At 42.6% G+C, this 19,137-nt stretch overlaps 1 protein-coding gene across 1 annotated transcript in view; it reads right to left on the reverse strand.

The window, feature by feature from the left end:
* Positions 1–17,518, reverse strand: part of LOC140575319 (uncharacterized) — a 29,397-nt gene extending 11,879 nt beyond the window's left edge. Inside the window, exons 1-9 of the mRNA XM_072695585.1 lie at positions 17,312–17,518; positions 15,360–15,384; positions 15,136–15,266; positions 9,967–10,101; positions 8,043–8,231; positions 7,834–7,882; positions 6,679–6,728; positions 2,012–2,088; positions 1,342–1,565 (exon numbers count right to left, since the gene is read on the reverse strand). Coding sequence (XP_072551686.1) covers positions 1,342–1,565; positions 2,012–2,088; positions 6,679–6,728; positions 7,834–7,882; positions 8,043–8,231; positions 9,967–10,101; positions 15,136–15,266; positions 15,360–15,384; positions 17,312–17,438 — 1,007 coding nt within the window. The 5' untranslated portion in view covers positions 17,439–17,518. The remainder of the gene's footprint in view (positions 1–1,341; positions 1,566–2,011; positions 2,089–6,678; positions 6,729–7,833; positions 7,883–8,042; positions 8,232–9,966; positions 10,102–15,135; positions 15,267–15,359; positions 15,385–17,311) is intronic.
* Positions 17,519–19,137: the final 1,619 nt, after the last annotated feature.

Here is a 19,137-nt window from a genome sequence, read left to right on the forward strand (position 1 = left end):
CTTTCGAGAGCACTGGCCAATCAATGGCCAACGGGACCATTCAAATAGGCCATGTTGCTTCTTTATGAGTTGCTGTAGTCCTTCGTCTCCACAGGTTTTGCATAGTTTAGTAATCTCCACATTCAGGAATGCTTGCAAATGGTTGTATTAGGGCTGCCGGGTGCTCATTTCTGGCAGGGTCAGAGGTCATAATATCTTGAATGGTAGGGTTTATCAACACCAGCCAGAGTGAAAGACCAAGCACTCCATTGGTGATGTGTTTTGGTGTGGATGCAGTAGAAAGGTTTTCTACTGATGATTCTTTTATGATGATTCTATGTGTGCAGGTGCTGCTGCACAGTAGAACAGTGCACCACCACTCCAGGATTTTGATCTTCTTCTCTAGCACTCCAAATGATGACAGTCGACAAGCCATAGCCACCACAACCTAACTAACTAACTTGGTAAAAGTGATCTAAAAGCTTAAATATCCTGGGGTGCCCAAACTTTTGCATGGTTCTCCTTCATTCTTCTCACACCAGTTCACCTTCAACATTTTGAGCACCGTCTAGACTGAAGAAAGAAGTGGCTTGGCAACGGACACTGAGGAAACAGGCAGATCATGGAGCGCAGAACAGTCAGCCAAGTGCATGTCCCACTACAGCACCAATTAAACTGACATTGCCTGGGGGTCCGATTCCCCCACAGCGGAGAGAGGCCCACACACAAACACAAAGCATTTTCAGCTGCTGTCAAACCACCAACACACTAGACTAGCCAAACACACTGGAAGAACAAGCTAGAGGACGACTAACGGCAAGTTCCTGCATCACGTTAAACAACCAAAGCAATCCCCACACCCACACACTTACTTACTCATACTCTAATTGTTCGACACAGTGTGGCTGTTCCAATTCCCAGCCACTCGGTCAGATCTGAACCAGCCACTACTGAACACAGCTCACATAGCCTCCCTAACATGTGCAGCTGTCCCGTGCAAAACTAAAGACATATAGATATTTCCTGTATGCCGTAATACACTTCAGGCGGCCCTGATGAAAGGGCCGTTCAGTCACAGTACAGTATTTCCAAAATGGTCCAGTAAATGCTTCCAACTGTTAATGTAAACAGTTCAGCGAGCTTTATTTTAATACAGCACATAATCGTGGAGCATTTCTATTGGTCCATTCCTCAAGCAATACCTCATTTACACAAAAAATTCAAAACAGCTGCTGTTTTTAATTACAAAGTGGGGTCAGAGAAACTGATCCACTACTGCATGCAGGCAAATGAATAAATAAATAAATAACTACATGCATATATTTGAAAAGTTTAACCCTGAGGTCAGAAGAAGGCCCGTACCTGTGTCCATTGCAGCAGATCTCCTTCTCGGGGTTAAAGGTTTTTTCCCCGCAGCACTGTTGGCCTGCCGGGAGGTGCCCTTGCTGCTTGCAGACGGTGTAGTTGTGCGGAGAGTATGCAACTTTCTCAGCACAGAGGGAGCCAGGCGGCTGGTCGCGATGCAGCTTTCCATCACAGCACAGCACTCCCTCTTCTGACAGCTGATACATCTCCGCACCACAGCACTGCAAAGCAGACACACCTTAGTGAGGCAAAGCAGGCAAGTTTCGTAGAACCGCCGCTACATACTATATCAGAGGGCAAGTCATCGGACTGCTATTATAGTAATTCATAGAGCGATGAGAGGTTTTTACAGAAAGAGCAAACAGTAAAATGGTCTTTTATACCATTATACCTCAGTTTACATGGACTTTTAAAGAGTCACAAATACAAAAGTGGAAAAAGCTTTATATACATGTATATATATATATATATACACACACATACATATTTACAGAGTTTACTTATTATGCACTTTCTTTATTCTGCATTCTGCTGACAAACAGCCTCGATTAATCGAGGGCTTTTACAATCAGATAATCATTCATAAGCAGGTAATCGCCGGAGCCCTGCTTCACTTTCACACACCACATCTGATCATATTCCATTCAACACATTTACTAAGACTTACCTGGGAAAAGCCGGACAGTTTCTGATGCAGCACTCCTTTACAGCAGATCTCTGTAAGGGGATTCGATCCGCAAATGTCTGAGAAAGCGGAGCGGAGCAGTTGAGTATAGACCAAGTGAGCGAGTGAGCGAGTGAGAGAGAGGAAGGGAGGGGACACATTATGCACACAATTGATGTCAAGAAATTGCACAAAATTCAAAATACTGTGCTCACAGACAAACGGCTACACGGCAAACGATCTAAGGCGCATTTAACCGTAACAGACACCACACTTATATTTAAACTGGAGTGGGGAAGACTCAGGGCAGGCAAGGGCCGAGAGAAAGAGGCAGAGAGACATACGCAACAACTACATTGTTTTGTAGTTGGTACCATGTTGTTGGATCCATATTATTTGGCACTCTGGGTCTAAGCTGGATTCTCAATAGCAAAAATAATACCCTGTACGCTTTATCTGCTGTACATCACTGGCAGAGAGAGGCAGAGAGACATACACAGACAGAGAGAGAGAGAGAGTATAATTCACAAGTCAAACGAATGTTTTTAATTTCCATCATGCTGGAAATCTGTGCGTGTCGCACAATCGACAGGCCTAGTCAAGAGAGGTCACAAAGTGCAGAAATTCTCAACTACAGGTCAGTGCACTACAAGGATCCACAGGGGGAGTCAAACACTGGGTAAGAAGGCGGGGAGGTCGTCAGTTGGGGCCAGAAATCATTGCATTTATATTAAAGGCATTTTGCAGAAGCTCTTTTCCAAAAGTTCGGCTTAGACTCTACTAAATACAGAAGTCATTCTGGAGACACAATCCTCCACACACTCAACACTCTGCACACTAAGTCCTCTCAGAAGAGGAGGGTCTTCAGTCTGGGTTTGAAGACAGTGAGCGTTGGACTCTTCGGCTGTTTGGACACCCAGGGAAAGCTCGTTCCACCACTTGGATACAGACTTTTCAGTAATCTTACAGAGCACTGAAGTCATCACTGTGTCATCGTTTTGTAGTTGGTACCATGTTGTTGAATCCATATTATTTGGCACTCTGGGTCTAAGCAGAATTCTCAATGGACACAACAATAATACCCTATACGTTTTATCACTGGACATCACTGGATCCTCTGAATTATGAGGTCATTTAACAGTCATGATACTGCTACATGCTAAATGCATTCAGTTAGACTTCAGTAAGCTCCACCATGGTAAAGTGAGCTAAGCAGTCGTATCTTGTTGTGGGTGGTCCTCTTGCTTCTAGGATGACCAGGCAAGTGTTAAAAAAGAGGTGAAGGCCACCTTCAGTCTGGCCATGCCAGCGCATACTACGAAGCTCTAACGGAAAAAGTGAAAAGTCAACAAAGTCATCCAGCTCAACTGGATGATTTGGTCATTGATGGTCAAGCTGGTTGAAAAGCTCATCCTTTGCTCATCCAGGCAAAAACACATCTTGAAAGTAAGCCAGCTGGCTGAGCGGCTAGGTTCTTGACCGGCATCTGATTTCATTTAAGTTTGATGGTTTAGCAGGTCTATCAGTGTTCCCCAGGTGGTTGACCAGTTTGGTCAAGCTGGACATACTGATGGACTAGTCTGGTAAACAACTGCTTCTCAAACTTAACTTGCTATTACTGCTCGACTATCGCACTGCGCTTCTTTAGGATGCTGCAGTCTAATGACATGGGTTATGTAGCAATATTCATATTTTGATTTTTTAGTGACCTCGTAATTCAGAGGATCCAGAGATGCAGGGAAATATTTATTCACCATAGAACATGACTTAGGCCATTTCTTAGACCCGGAGTGCCAATTAGGACTGTAGCATGTATTGTGATGGATTTACTGTCATTAGGTTAGACTGTGACAAGGTAGCCTTGCAGAAATCCATTAGTTGGGGGCTCTGTGTCATGGTGGGTACAAGCTGGGCTACCCATTTCATCATCAAGCAAAGAAATATCGGCTACTTCTTCAAATATGTTAGCATTTTCTTCAGGAGTCATACTGTGGATTGGTTTATTGCCCCCCAACATTGCAACAGTACAGTACGCGTCCACACGGCCCACATGCTTTACACTCACTCTGGACTAAGGGTGACAGATTGGACCCCTTGTCCAGAAGTTGGATGGGTTTTAATTGGTCGAAATACCTCTTAAGTTCCAGAAGTTCAACAAAACAGCACCACCAGCCCTGTTCAGAAGAGCCAGTTTGAGTGCCTGTTCCTTTAAATGATAATGAGACACCGCTCATCTCCCAACACCACCTTTTCCCACGACTCCACTCGCTTCTCCAAGGATTTCTTCTCGTGCACTTACTTGCTCGCTCTCCTGCACCACACCTATGCTCGCTCTCTCGCGCACGCCCGCTCGCTCGCTCACTCTCCTGCTCCCACACAGCCCTGCTCGCTCTCTCGCGCACTCACGCTCTCAAAGTTTAAGATTCACTTGCTCTCTCGCTTGCTTGCTGTTCTGCTCCACATATCACACATACACTCTCTCTCTCTCTCTCTCTCTCTCTCTCTCTCTCTACCTCTCCTGTCTGCTGCACCCACCTTCCTCACAGCACTCCTACTGTGATGCCGGCTGGCACAGGCTGTCGACAGATGAATCAGATCCGGCACATTCCCAGCACTTTGACTACAAAAGAGATGGTGGCTGATTTCTTCATGTATTGAAGAAGGCATGTGTTTGTCCTTAACCTGCTAGTGTCACTTGCATTGTGGATGGGTGGGTTAACCAGTTTAGCTACAGCAGCCCTGATGGACTGATTGACGGAGTGAATGGAAGTGTGAGCTACTCAGCTTTTTGATGCACAAAGAAAAGTTCATGAAATAGAGCATTATCCCCCAAGAAACCTGACTGGGCCCACACACCAGCGTTGGTAAAATGCATGGAAATAGTTGTAAGCAACCAGTTAACATCTTCCAATGGTGGGAAACTGCGCCCCCTACAGTTTGTTTATAAAACATCTAAAGGGTCTAAAACTCTTTAGATTTTAGATTCAGATCTTTTTATGACTCCTGGGCCTGAACGTAAATGGAAGTCTCATTCATTGGATCAGAGGATATATAATTAAGGACAGGTTTCCCACAGGGATGTGCTTTTTCACCTCCACAGCTTTTAATCTACTCTATAATCTACATATTATTATTTACATATGCAGATGTTATGACGCCACTTCATCGTCTTTTAATACTCATTTAACACCACATTCCTCAGAATAATTGTAATAAATTCCATGTAACTGGCAAATAATAATCCTTAAGAGGTAAAAAGTCTGAGTTTTAGAGGTTAAGTAGAAAAGCCAATCAACAACCGTACTTGCTCAGCATTGATATTTTCAGACATTCTTGTAGACAGTGTCATTCTAACACTGCTTTGTGTTGAAGGCAGTAAGATAGTTGAAAGAACTGTTAATGCACTTGAAAAAAAAAAAAGCAGGAAGCAAAGGAGACGGCCAGACCGGCAGCCAAAAACAATCAAAGCTCCTTTTTTCCCCAGGAGCAAGACTCAACAATACATACGGCATTGAGCTGAAATGGCTGAAAGTGCCTAACTACTGTGTAAGATGCTTAGTCTGAGCTCCTCTTCCCCAATAGTTCACTGTTTATCTCCATCTACAGGTTCAACTCCCCCATCACTGAGGTGGAGGCCTTCCTATTTTCAGACTCCTGACTGTGGAGGGTTGTGGTGTTGATGGGATCTGAACTTATGAACTCCCATCACCTGACAAGCATTAGTTCAAATCCCAGAAAGGGGATTTCGTTTAAAACTGCTATTCAGATAATTTCGTTATCTCCAACTTAGCATTTTCACCATCTCTAATTAAACAGGACTAATTACACTCTTTGTAATGAAACATGCAGTTGGTCAGTCTTCTCTTAAACCACTGTCAATGTGTTCCAGGTACAAAGTTCTAGACCGATCGTATCTTGTTGTGGGTGGTCAAAAGATTCCTAGTCTGCGGACATCATATCATACGATGAGTTCTAACTTGCAGACAGGAATGCAGTCAGCAAATCGAGGGGGCGGAGCCATAGACAAAACATCTTACACAATATTTAATCACTTTCAGCTGCAGCTAAGGTACTAAGGATGCTCGACCCGTAATGTATTGTTGACCAAACTGAGATGCAGAAGTGAAAAGGGACTCTAAGGGACCTACAGGGACTTCGCTAGAAACCGGTAGAGCTGTTATTTTTTGGTAAACAGACGTCTGTAATTACACTTTCGGCCCGCCGGCGGTCCATTGGCTGTTTGAGGGGATAATGCACACACTAAAACACAACAGTAACTAGTGAACTAACTAAACACCTACTAAAATAGATAGAACTGCCTTCAACCCTCAGCTAAAATCGCCAAAAATCTCTATATCAAATACATTGTTGTTATTGTATCTCCTCGTATCTCCATTTTTGTTATTTTTTTACTTTCACAATATCATAATGAATGGCCCAATAGAAATGCTCCAAAAAGGCTTGGAATAAAATCTTTGTAATTAGAGATAATTAGGCCTTTTCATTCCTAAAATTGCCAAGATACAAAGTATCTCATGTTTTTGCATAACAGTGATGATGGACCTGTTGGCTACCTTCTTTCTCCAGCCTGAATCCCAGTGATCTACAGCTTAGCATCGAGGCTGAGGACAAGAAACACTACTTGCTGCTGATGAGGGCGACTACATTACCTTGGTTGTTCGTTTTTCTGTCCTGACCACCTTTGTCCTGGTTCTTCTTCCTGCCACACAAACACACAGCAAAATCTTTGAGAACAGCCAACCGTTCTGTACTACAGTGAGCTAGACTCTGCTTTCACACCTGTTAGTGCCACAGGCAAGATGACTCACTGTCTTGTGAGGACATAAGCAATAATGACTGTTCACTTGCTGCCAATTATATCCCACACTTGTGAGAAGCCTTTATATCAGGAGTTCTCCATTAACGCTGCAACAATCACCACAACACTGAGCCAGCAACATGCCACCTGCGGGGGTGACACTGTCACCACCTTAACCAATTATACTTATTTCCTGATTCCATGACGATTCAGCTCCTGTAGCCTTAATTCGTTTTAAGCTTGATCAAGCTGGTTGACCAGCTTGGGGAAGCTGATCGTGTTAGTTGGCCAGCTTGGTCTTGTTGGTCGACCAGGTTGCTCACGATGGGTCATGCTGCTGGACAAGCTTGGTTTTGCTGGTCAACCAGCTTGGTCAAGCTAGACCACCAGTATCAGAAAAGGCTTGACCAAGCTGGTTGACCAGCTTGGGGATGCTGATTGTGTTAGTTGGCCAGCTTGGTCTTGCTGGTCAACCAGGTTGCTCACGATGGGTCATGCTGCTGGACAAGCTTGGTTTTGCTGGTCAACCAGCTTGGTCAAGCTAGACCACCAGTATCAGAAAAGGCTTGACCAAGCTGGTTGACCAGCTTGGGGAAGCTGATCATGCTAGTTGGCCAGCTTGGTCTTGCTGGTCAACCGGCTTGGTCAAGCCTTTTCATACTGGTGGTCTAGCTTGGTCAGATTGCTCATAAATGCTAATAAACCAGCTAAACCATCAAACCCAATCATAAGCTTACCCCTGGACTGGTCTGTTCCAGCTCATGAATGTTATGAAGCAGTGCTCAAGTAAAGTGTTTGAGATGTTCTCCTTCATTAAAGACTCTAAGTAGTAGTAAACATGTCATGTAATAATATTACTTCATTACTGTCAATCACGATTCTCTGGAAATGTATGGCAGTCTCCCAGCGTCTTACAGAGGACTGTGTACCTGGAACACAACGTTAGTGCTTACGAAATAAAGCAAATTTTTTCCGAGAGGTAGGTGTGGCGGACAGACTGACTCACGTGGTGGAAGAGGTTGTTGGTTTCACATATGACGGTCTCACGGTCACGCCTGAAAATAAAGAGTTAGGTAAGAGGTCACTTAGAGCCATTCTTAGCATCTACTCAGCATCAGGAGGGTGCTACATTGTCATAGCCTGAAAGCTTCCATGAGAAAATAGCTAAATTGTGGAGAAAATGAAAATAAATAAATATTAAAAATCGACACAAACCTGTGGTCCCATATGTCTTACAGCATGTGCTGCTGAGATCCTCCACTTCGAGGGTTAGGGCACAGCAACACTGCTTGGCTTTGTTGAACGACTTGTTTCCACAGCACAGGTCATTGTCCGTGGTCTTGTTTATGAGCATCTTCAAATCTTTTGGTCCACAGCACAGTTTTCCTTTCGGCTCAAACAACTCTGAGGAAGAGCAAGTTGATGACAGGTTTACAAATAGGACATATCAGCTGAAGAGCTGAAACACCCCTTTACTGTTCACCAGTCTTTCATTTGATCAGTCCAAATTTCCAACAATCAAAAGAGATTATCCTATTAATATTACTATGTACATACATTTACATTTAAAGCATTTAGCAGATTCTACTGCTTCTTAGCAAAGTCTTCAGTCTGGGTTTGAGGACAGCGAGCGTTGGGCTCTACTGTTCGGACACCCAGGGGAAGTTCGTTCCACCACTTCAGTGCAGGAAAGTAAGGAGTCTGGACGCTCGTCTTCCGTGGATCTTAAAGGATGGCGGGTCGAGCCGAGCCGTGCTTGAAGCTGGAAGGGCTCTTGGTGCAGATCGGCTTTTGACCTTACGTAGGCCCATTCATTCTAAGCAGTCTACACACATACAATTGTACCATCAGCTGAATTAACTACTGCCATGTTTGGAACAGTCTTTGCCAGTAATGCAGCTTGTCTGTACTTGTCTGTTAACAAAGGTAACTTAGAGTACTGCAATGATTATCACTATAAATTAAATTATTAATTAAACATTGGTGCATTTTATTATCAGGGCTCCACTGATACACATATGAACCACTAACTGATACAGTACTAAGTTTAAAGGACATAAACATTCTGATGACCATTATGTAAGTCGATATATATTTATAACTATATTTTATATTTGAATTCTGCACACCAGTGTTAGTTTACAAAGCTTTCAACTTTCAATTTGCCATGGTCACATTTTGTAAAACCCAAGCAAACTGTTAACTTGGTCAAAAACTGAATAATGTCGTGTTTAGGAGAGAGCTGAGAAATCGTGACAGGTGGGTTTGGCGTTTGTTAAATGTCCAATACAGAAAAAAGTGGGAAAAGGTGATGTATGACCAACAAATTACAGAATAACTAGTGGGAAATAAAATAATTATAATAATAATAGTAATAATAAAAAATATAAATCTAATTGCTGGACCCTTAAACCTGTCTTATCAAATCCCACTGTCTCGATTTTAGTATTAAATATATTAAAATATGATTTTAATAATAATTTTGAGACACAGCCCTGTTAAACGTGGGCAGCTGGATGTGGACGGCATGGCGTTGGTGGAGCAAGGGGGCACGGCTGGTACCAAAGATGCCTTTGGTTTGTATTGTATTCATACCCCAAGCGAACCACACCTGCTCAGGTGGTCTCGGCCCGCTGGTTTGGTATGCACTAGAGTTCGAAAGACACCAAGGACTCTATTTGGGGTAGTGTTGTGTTCTTGCCCACCATTGGATGGGTAGGTAGGTGGGGTTGTTGTTAGCCACTACACTACGCCAGTTGGTTTGGGCGGTAAACTTTGTTTCTTATGTCCAACAACCCCCTTTACCCTTGGTCAAATGACTGTTCTGCAGTGGTCATCATTAGTGCTCAACCCTTCACTCCAAGCATAGAGAGTTCTACTAAACTAGTGCGAATAGTTCTCTGACCCGTAATGACAGTGGAACCCTTTTTAGTACTTTATAGAACCATATTTCTATATAGAACCACCTGCAAAAGGTTTCTCACCAATCCAAAGAACCATTCAACCCCAGATTGAATGGTTCATGGTTCTTTTTGAAGCTGCAGACTTTACCGAAGAGCCTTTTTTTGAAAGACCCATGTGTTAAGAGCTAGGACAGTTATTGAAGCTTTACTATGAGCTGCTACAGCGCTGAGCATACCTGAGCCACAGCATAAGGTTTGAGCGGTGATTTTGTTCTGGATGTGTCCTCCGCAGCAGATCTGATTGAGAGGGTTGTAAGTCTTGGATCCGCAGCAATAAGACACAGCCTGGCTCAAGCCAACGGTAATTGTATCTGCAGGAAAGAACAAGCAAGAAAAGAAGCTAGATCAAAGTGGAACATGCAGAAGTGAAAGAGCAGTCATTGAGCAGTCATTGGAACAGGACACCTGGCTGCCACTAAGGTGCCGTGCTACTGGGGCCAGTAGCAGTTATAAAACTTTTCCCCATAAGCCCTGAAACGTTCCTTTTCTGATAAAAGACATTTGTGCAAGTCTGTGAGCCCAGATGTTATGCCTGTCTGGTTTTGTGTGGATCTTATCCTGGTAAAATGAGTCACTATCCGAAGTGGAGGCAGATTTTGGTAACATGCCATTTTACTAGAAAGTGATGAGACTGAGTGTTCTGATCTGCAGGGGTCTCGACACATGGGGTTGTGGATGCCTTTCCACAGGAATAGAATCTACTGATGAGCTTGGCTATTGACAAAGATGCATAAACTGAGTACACGCTGGCTACCATGCTTTTTTTTAGATGGTCTAAGCTGGTCTTTTATGGTCAAGGTGGTTGAAAAGCTGGCCGTCCAAGCAAAAACATACCCTATACTGGTAAGCTAGCAGCTTAAGCAACTCTTGACCAGTACTGTGTATGTTGCATTTGATTTTGGTCATGCTTAGTCAAGCTTGGTCAGTTTGGCCATGCTTGTGGACCTGCAAAACCATCAAAAGCGTCAAATTAAAACATATCCTATGCTAAGATTGAGCTGGCCAGGCTGTTTTCTTTCAGGAGGGATGTGCCAACTATTGAAGAAGCTTAAGATTGCTTGAAAATTATACATACCTCAATGCAAATACTGCAGAATTTGTCTAGCTCAAATTCTCTATGGAAAAAAAAATTACAAAGCCTGCATTCTGAAAAATGGGGATCATTGAATGGTTCTTTAGGCTAAAAATTCAAAGCTCCTCTAATCTTAGACTCTACTAAACACAAGTCAATATGGAGACCATAATACTCTTCTCTTCGCCTGAGTACTCTCAGAAGAGGAGAGTCTTCAGGCAATGGTTAGATTTAGAACTGTTTGGATGCTGTTCTTTGGATTGGTAGAAAATCTTTAGTTTAATGTCATTACAAGTCAAAGAACACATTTTAATACTGCACTGAATGGACAAAAGTATAAAGTATTGGGACACCTGCTTATTCATTGCTTCTTCTGAAATCAAGGGGATTAAGAAGAGCTGATCCTGCTTTTGTTGGAGTAACTGCCTCTACTGTCCAGAGAAGAAGACTTTCTACTAGATTTTGGAGAGTCAGTGAGGTCAGGATGTTGGATGATGATCACCACCCCACCTCATCCCCAACCTCCCAACTCATCCCAAAAGGACTGGATGGAGCTCCACCATTGTTCCAAAGTTGCTCCACAGCTCAATCCTGGCATAGTCCTATTCTATTGGCAGTATTTCTCTGCAGGGACTAGACAAGCATCTTGAGTGTGTGCATTTGCTGGGAATGAAGGCACTTTCAGCAATAGGAGCAACTTAAAGTAGCTAAATGCATTCATTAGAACAAACATATGGACACATTGTGTAAAACTTAGGTCACATTCAGGCAAAGCAAACTGGACTGGTGCCACGTCATCCTGGTATCCTGTGAATGCAGTCTCAGTAATGTATGGCATCAGAAAGGTTAACCATATCAGGAAACGAATGGGCCGCCACTGGTTCACATCCTGGTTCTTGCTGCCTGCCATCAGCAGCCGGAGCCAGAAAGAGCCTGTTGGCCTTGTTCTTATTGGTTGGGTAGATGACACTCTCTCTCTTTTCTCCCCTCTCATGAGTTGCCACATGTGATGCTGGCCACCATGGGCTTTTTCTAGCTGATGCATCAGAGCTGGGTACCCAGAGCTTTCCTCAGAGCGGACTGGCTGCATCAGTGGTAGTTCTGGCTTTTTGCACAGGTGTCGGAGGAGGCATGTGTCAGGCCTCACCCTCCCAGTGGCGGGAGCATTACATCTGATAGGAGTGAGTAGAGCTAACAAGCGGATTGGGTAATTGGCTAAAAATAATAATTAAAATAACATTTGATAAAGATTAGTAAGTAACCTAATCATCAATGACCTCTCATTGCTCACCATTATTGCATCACTTCTTTTTCAGTGAGTCTGCCAGAGGCTGCTCATACCCACTTTACAAAAACTCCTATCTTCTTTTCATCTTTTGCTGTCTCTCTCGAATCGTTCACTCAGTCACACAGACAGGCATGTCTAGGCACACTAGGATGCGGCGATCTTACTCCCACATTTCCAGGCACAGTGAAATCAGACTTCCCAATGCAGGATTTCACCATCATGAAGGAATCTCTGAGGCCCCTAAGCCACTTTCTCAGACAGGGCTTTAATCAGGGCACATTACAGCTGCAAAACTGCAATGTTAATTAAAGACCCATTAACTGTAATTTAATTGTTCTCAATCAAAGAGACCAGTGGTGTCCAGACTCATTCACACAGGGCTGGTCTGACTACAGGATGTAATGCTGGGTAACAGCAGGAGAAATTTGTGGATAAAAACACAGGTTCACAGGTTCGATTCTGGGCTTGTTTGGGGGATGGGCTTATTATCGTTTGTTGGCTTTCACACTGAGGAATCACAAATAAACTGTGGATTGATTGCGCAATTTCGAACAACATTTTTCTGCGTGAGCTTTTGCCAAATGTTAAGACTTAGGCTCCTCCATTTATTGCTTTTCCTTAATTTACTAACACACACAAGCAGTGTAGAACGATGCTTTCTGGAGTCATGGCATTTCACCATGCAGGAAGAAGCTGTCCTCATAAGAGAAGGTTTCTTTTAGCCATGCAGGTGATAAGTCAAAGCAGTCACCTTACAAAATGAACCAATCACGCAAAGTTTTTGCACATTCCAGAGTCCATTTACATTTATGACATTTAGCAGACGCTCTTACAAAAGAGCTTCACTGTTTACTGAAGAAGAACCTCAGCTAGTTTAAATAGACTAAAATCCTCTAATCTCAGACTCTACTAAACACAAGTCAGTATGGAGACCATAATACTCTTCTCTTCGCCTGAGTACTCTCAGAAGAGGAGGGTCTTCAGTCTGGGTTTGAAGACAGCGAGCGTTGGACTCTGCTGTTCGGACACCCAGGGGAAGTTCGTTCCACCACTTCGGAGCAAGAAGGAATAAAGTCTGGACGCTTGTCTTCCGTGGATCTTAAAGGATTAAAGCCGTACTTGAAGCTGGAAGGGCTCTTGGTGTAGTCTGGCCTTAGAAGCAAACCCCAGACCAACAATTTCATGAGCACCACAGATCAGTTCTATGAGCCGGTCTCGAGCTCAACAACTTCACATTTGACCAAACATACCAAACTCTCAGAACAAGCGCTCTCGGGTCCGGAAAATGAACGCTAATGTGAAAACTCCCTTCCCTTCTAAGAAGCTGGCGTCGCAGACACTGCCACCCCCCCCCACCCCCCCCCCCTTTTCCAGGCACAATGCCATCATTCCCAGCCTTTAGGTTTCAGTACAAACAGATGGGAGTCTGACTGTGCCTGGGTCGATTGACATGTCTAATTTCCACAGAAACTGTAGTGTGTTTAGACCAGTTTCACGATGCAGGATTAAGCATAAGACGGGGGCTGTTCAGCAGGAACATGCAGAGTCATTACAACTGCAAAACTGAGATGTTAATTTTATTCATTTTTCCACACAGGACTGGTCTGCAGGTTTCCATGCTGACAATGCAGGAGCACACATGGTCTATTGCTTGAAGGCTACGGCTAAACAAGTTGTGCTCTAGAAACCAGCAGATACATCAGAACTTTGTGGGTAAAACAGGATGCTTTCCATTTTGATGAGCCAATTTTTTTTCCCTTACTTATAATTACTTATAATTATTATATAACTTATAATAACTCACGCACAAAGGGTTTTATATCAGTACTTGAAAGGGTTCTTTGACTTTTAAATAGTTCTTTGGAAACCACTTTGGGTTCTTTCAGGTCCTTGTGGTTGTTGAAGGAAGCCAGTATCTTTTTTAGGGGGTTCTCAAACCAGTCCTCAGGACTCTCAAAAAAGGTCCAAGTTCTTGCATATGCTTCCTCCAACAATTTCCCCAAGCATCTTGGGAGCTGTGATAAAGAAAAACTGTGGAGCCATGTGAGGAGCCCTAAGAGCTGGATTGAAACCACTGGAATGGACCACTGGATTGGACCACTAGCAACCTACAATCTACCAGTGGTTCTCCTAAGGCAGAGCTCCATTCCATTTTGGACCTCAAATGGTCCGTTTTGAGTACAGTGGCTGTGGCAACATCCCTCTCCAAATATTCCGCCCTGACAAGGTCCATCAACCTGCAATCTCATTGTTACTTTGCTGGCAGCATAGCTGCCTCACTATGAATATAATGCTAATCCAAGAGGACTGTAGCCCCTGGGATAATTCAATGCTTGAGGCCAGCTGTACCATTTGGGCAAGGTATAGCTGTAATAGCAGTTAGGTTCTCAGCTGGAATAATAATTCCAGACAAAGGCAGAGGCTTTAGACACACTAATGGTATAAGGTATTAACAGACACTGTTGTACTGTAGTCTGATCAGGTTACAATCAACAAGCAACTATGGACTTTAATAGTGATAGGGGTCCTTGGGGAGGACTTGCCTAATTACCACATGGGACCTGAATTTGGCTAAGTAGTGTCAGAGCCGGATGTGAAGACCTCTGGTCTATGGCACTGTTCCAAAGCAATGGTTATCAATTTTAGTCCTGGGAACTGACAGCCCTGCACAGTTTCATGGTCTGTGTGTTTGAAGGACACCAGATAAGTTTGGAAGCGCCAACAACTTTATCATCACCTCACACTACCACTAGGATATAGGGCGAAGTCTGCTAGTTGTGTAGTCACATTTTTGGCATCCTATCTTGCGGTCTTTTTTAAAACTTCATCAAAGAACAGTCTAACATTTGACAATTTCCCAAATATCCCACACATTTGCCAAGTGTTCTGTTCTGCATATGTTTTTAATAGACCGTGAATATCTTAAACATTTGAAAGCTAGATTTCAAAAGAGTCAGAAGAATCCGAACATGCATGGTTACTTACTGTTGCAGCACGAACTCGTCATGGTGTTGTAGGCGGTGGTTCCGCAGCAGGCCATGTGGGAGCCCTCGGTAATGTTTCCATTGCAACAGGTATACTTGTTAACGTCATATAACAGGTCACCACACCACTGGCTGTAACATAACCGATCATGAACACCTCTGTATTTTATGACATTCATCTTTATAATATTCAGTCCTGCATTTACAAAAGGGCGAAATATTTACCTGGTCTCTGTCCCATTGCACGCAGCTACAAAATAAAAAAACACACAGGAAAAATGCAACCCAATTACACCGAGATCATTCCAACAGTATGCTTCACTTCATTATATGATTCCACTCTGAAACAACCCAGTTCACACTACAGCCCCTTACCACTCACTGGACCACCTGAAACATGAGATCATTTACAACAGAACTTGACAAATAAGCATTTAACTTATTTTCCAATTAGTTCCAGTAGGTGGGAGGCTGAAGCTACAAAAGCATTGTTTTTCTCCTTCCAAAGCAATCCCAGAGGAGTGAGTCAGCATCCTACTTCCTTCATCAGATAAAAAAGTTGGCAATTATTACACTGTCCTAAGCAGCAGAATAAACACAGTGAACCACTTACCACTCACAACATAGTGAGGCAATACACAGAGATCATTTTTAGGACTTTTGTCACACTACTATGACACATATATACATATGTGTGTGTGTTTATAATGTTTATATATACACCATATATACACCATAGGTATTTATTTAGGCACTCTTGTCACATTTACATATATGTGTACATGTATATGTGTTATATGTAAATGTATATATATGTATATTTACATATAATACACATTTATATATAATATATATATATATATATATATATATATATATATATATATATATACACCATATACACATACTCTTGTTCCACTACACAAACACACACACAAACACACACATGTATACATATATACATATAAATGTACATGTATATATATATATATGTGTATACATATGTGTGTGTGCATATACATATACATACACATACATATATATAGTGTATATACACCATATACACAGCATATGAATGTATGTAGGCACTCTTGTCACACTACTACCACACACACACACATATATACATATATATTTTTATATACCATATGCTATTATGCTTTTTTTAGGCACTCTTGTCACATTTACATATATGTGTACATGTATATGTGTGTATATGTAAATGTATATATATATATGTATATTTACATATAATACATGTATATATATATATATATATATATATATATATATATTATATAGTATAATATACACCATATATACACCATAGGTATTTATTTAGGCACTCGTGTCACACTAATATCACACACACATGCATACATATATATATACATATAAATGTACATGTATATATATATATATATGTGTATACATATGTGTGTGCATATACATATACATACACATACATATATATAGTGTATATACACCATATACACAGCATATGAATGTATTTAGGCACTCGTGTCACATTTACATATATGTGTACATGTATATGTGTGTATATGTAAATGTATATATATATGTATATTTACATATAATACATCACACTAATCACACTAATATCACACACACATGCATACATACATATATACATATAAATGTACATGTATATATATATATATATATGTGTATACATATGTGTATGCATATACATATACATACACATACATATATATATATATATATAGTGTATATACACCATATACACAGCATATGAATGTATTTAGGCACTCTTGTCACACTACTACCACACACACACACACATATATACATATATATTTATATATACCATATGCTTTTTTAGGCATTATCTGGGCAATAAGTGCAATTTTCTTTCTAGCATTATATTATCATGACATTAGGCTGTGTTAGGTATGTTACCATAAACACAAACACACAGAATTTCTCATGTTTCAACTTATTTTTAGGTAGTGAGCTCCTCTGTGCCCAAAGCCCCATCACATAGATTTGTTAAAAGCCAGCAGCAGCAGCACCTTATACCCTATATATATATATATATATATATATATATATATATATATATATATATATATATATATATATATATATATATATCTCCACACATACAAAGCACTGGAAACTAAACACACACTTACCTTGAGCAGAGCTGGTCCCCAGCGCGCACGAGCCCAGCAGCACTACAACTGATAACAAATGAGTGGGAAATGAATGAGGCTGAATGAGTGCAGAGATAAGGGAGGTAAAAGCTGGGAGATCAGGCATCAAATATCTGAAAGCCTAAGAGCTGAATAGTGGAGAAGTGTGCAGATGCCCACTTACAGGAGCAGAAAGTGGAGCACGCCATGACGCAGAATCATCTACACATTCTGCTCAATAACACACGACTATAAATGAGAGGCTCCGCCCCCTTGCCACCGTGGTGCTGACATGATGACATGATGATCAGCTAACACGTCCAATTAAGGGTGGCCTCGTGCTTCAGGCGAGCCTCACATGTCTCACAGACAATGTTCAGCTAAGCTCAGCACACTCTTATGATGAGCCCCCCCCCCCCCCCCCCCCCCCACACACACACACACACACACACACACTACCACCCCCATCATCAGTCCGCAGGGGGTCTGGACTTGTCCACTCAGCCGAATGGAGCCAGATGTGTGAGTGATGCGGGATGAATGGACACAGCTGGAGAGAGCTACAGGCTTGCGTAAAAGGGAGCTCGTGATTACCCTGATCTGAGAGCAACTGCAGAGAGTGGCAGCAGAATGGCAGCAGAAACACTCTGTGTGTCTGCAAATGAGTGATTCAGGCAAATGCTGAGCCCACGTGCGCGCACAAACACACACAGATACACGCACACACACCCTCATGCCTACGCGCTCCGGTGATGCTCTCCCTCCTCCCACTCTTCCCACTCACTGCCTCCGTCTCCTCAGCAGCAGCAGCAGCAGCAGAAGCAGAGGCGGGGAGATGGGAGGAGCTACACGCCCCCCTCTCGCTCGCTCAGTCGAATGGCATGCAGCACACCGCACTTCTAGTCTCACGCGCCAGCATAGAAGGACACTGGGATGACACACAGGATGGTCCACTGCACTATTCACAGCTTCCTAACCTGCCGTCCACATCTGAGCTCATCTCCAGGCTCCGGGTCGTTTGGGACATTCACAGCCTGGGACATGGGGATCCGGGGAGAGCCTGACCACATGCATCACGCCCACTCCGTGACGTGTTTCAGGAAGGCTTGATAAACCCAGTAGGAGCTTTTTTTAGAAACAAGTCGTAGAGCAGATTGAATCAGTTGGTAAGAACAACGTCAGATTGTGGAAACCTGTCCCAGCTTGACACAGCAGTCAGGAATCTCCTCTGACTCCTCTGCTTTAGGGCTATACACTCAGCTCCAATCCTGCAGTAAATAAAACAAACATATGGCTTTTAAACCTGGAGATCTGGAGCCTCCTGAAAGAAACCACACACGAATCTGATCTAGGCAAGAACATACCCACCAAACTGGCAGGGCTGGTTAATCATCATGACCAGCCTGACCAAACTGGTCAACCATAATGATCAAACTGACCATAATGATCAAACTGACCAAGCTGGTAATCATCATGATCAAACTGGTTTACCATAATGATCAAACTGACCATAATAATCAAACTGACCAAGCTGGACAATCATCATGATCAAACTGGTCAACCATAATCATCAAACTGACCATAATGATCAAACTGACCAAGCTGGTCAATCATCATGATCAAACTGGTCAACCGTAACGATCAATCTGACCAAGCTGGTCAACCATAATGATAAAACTGGCCATAATAATCAAACTGACCAAGCTGGACAATCATCATGATCAAACTGGTCAACCATAATCATCAAACTGACCATAATGATCAAACTGACCAAGCTGGTCAATCATCATGATCAAACTGGTCAACCGTAACGATCAATCTGACCA

This window comes from Salminus brasiliensis, chromosome 13 (assembly GCF_030463535.1).
Source record: "Salminus brasiliensis chromosome 13, fSalBra1.hap2, whole genome shotgun sequence".
NCBI lineage: Eukaryota > Metazoa > Chordata > Actinopteri > Characiformes > Bryconidae > Salminus > Salminus brasiliensis.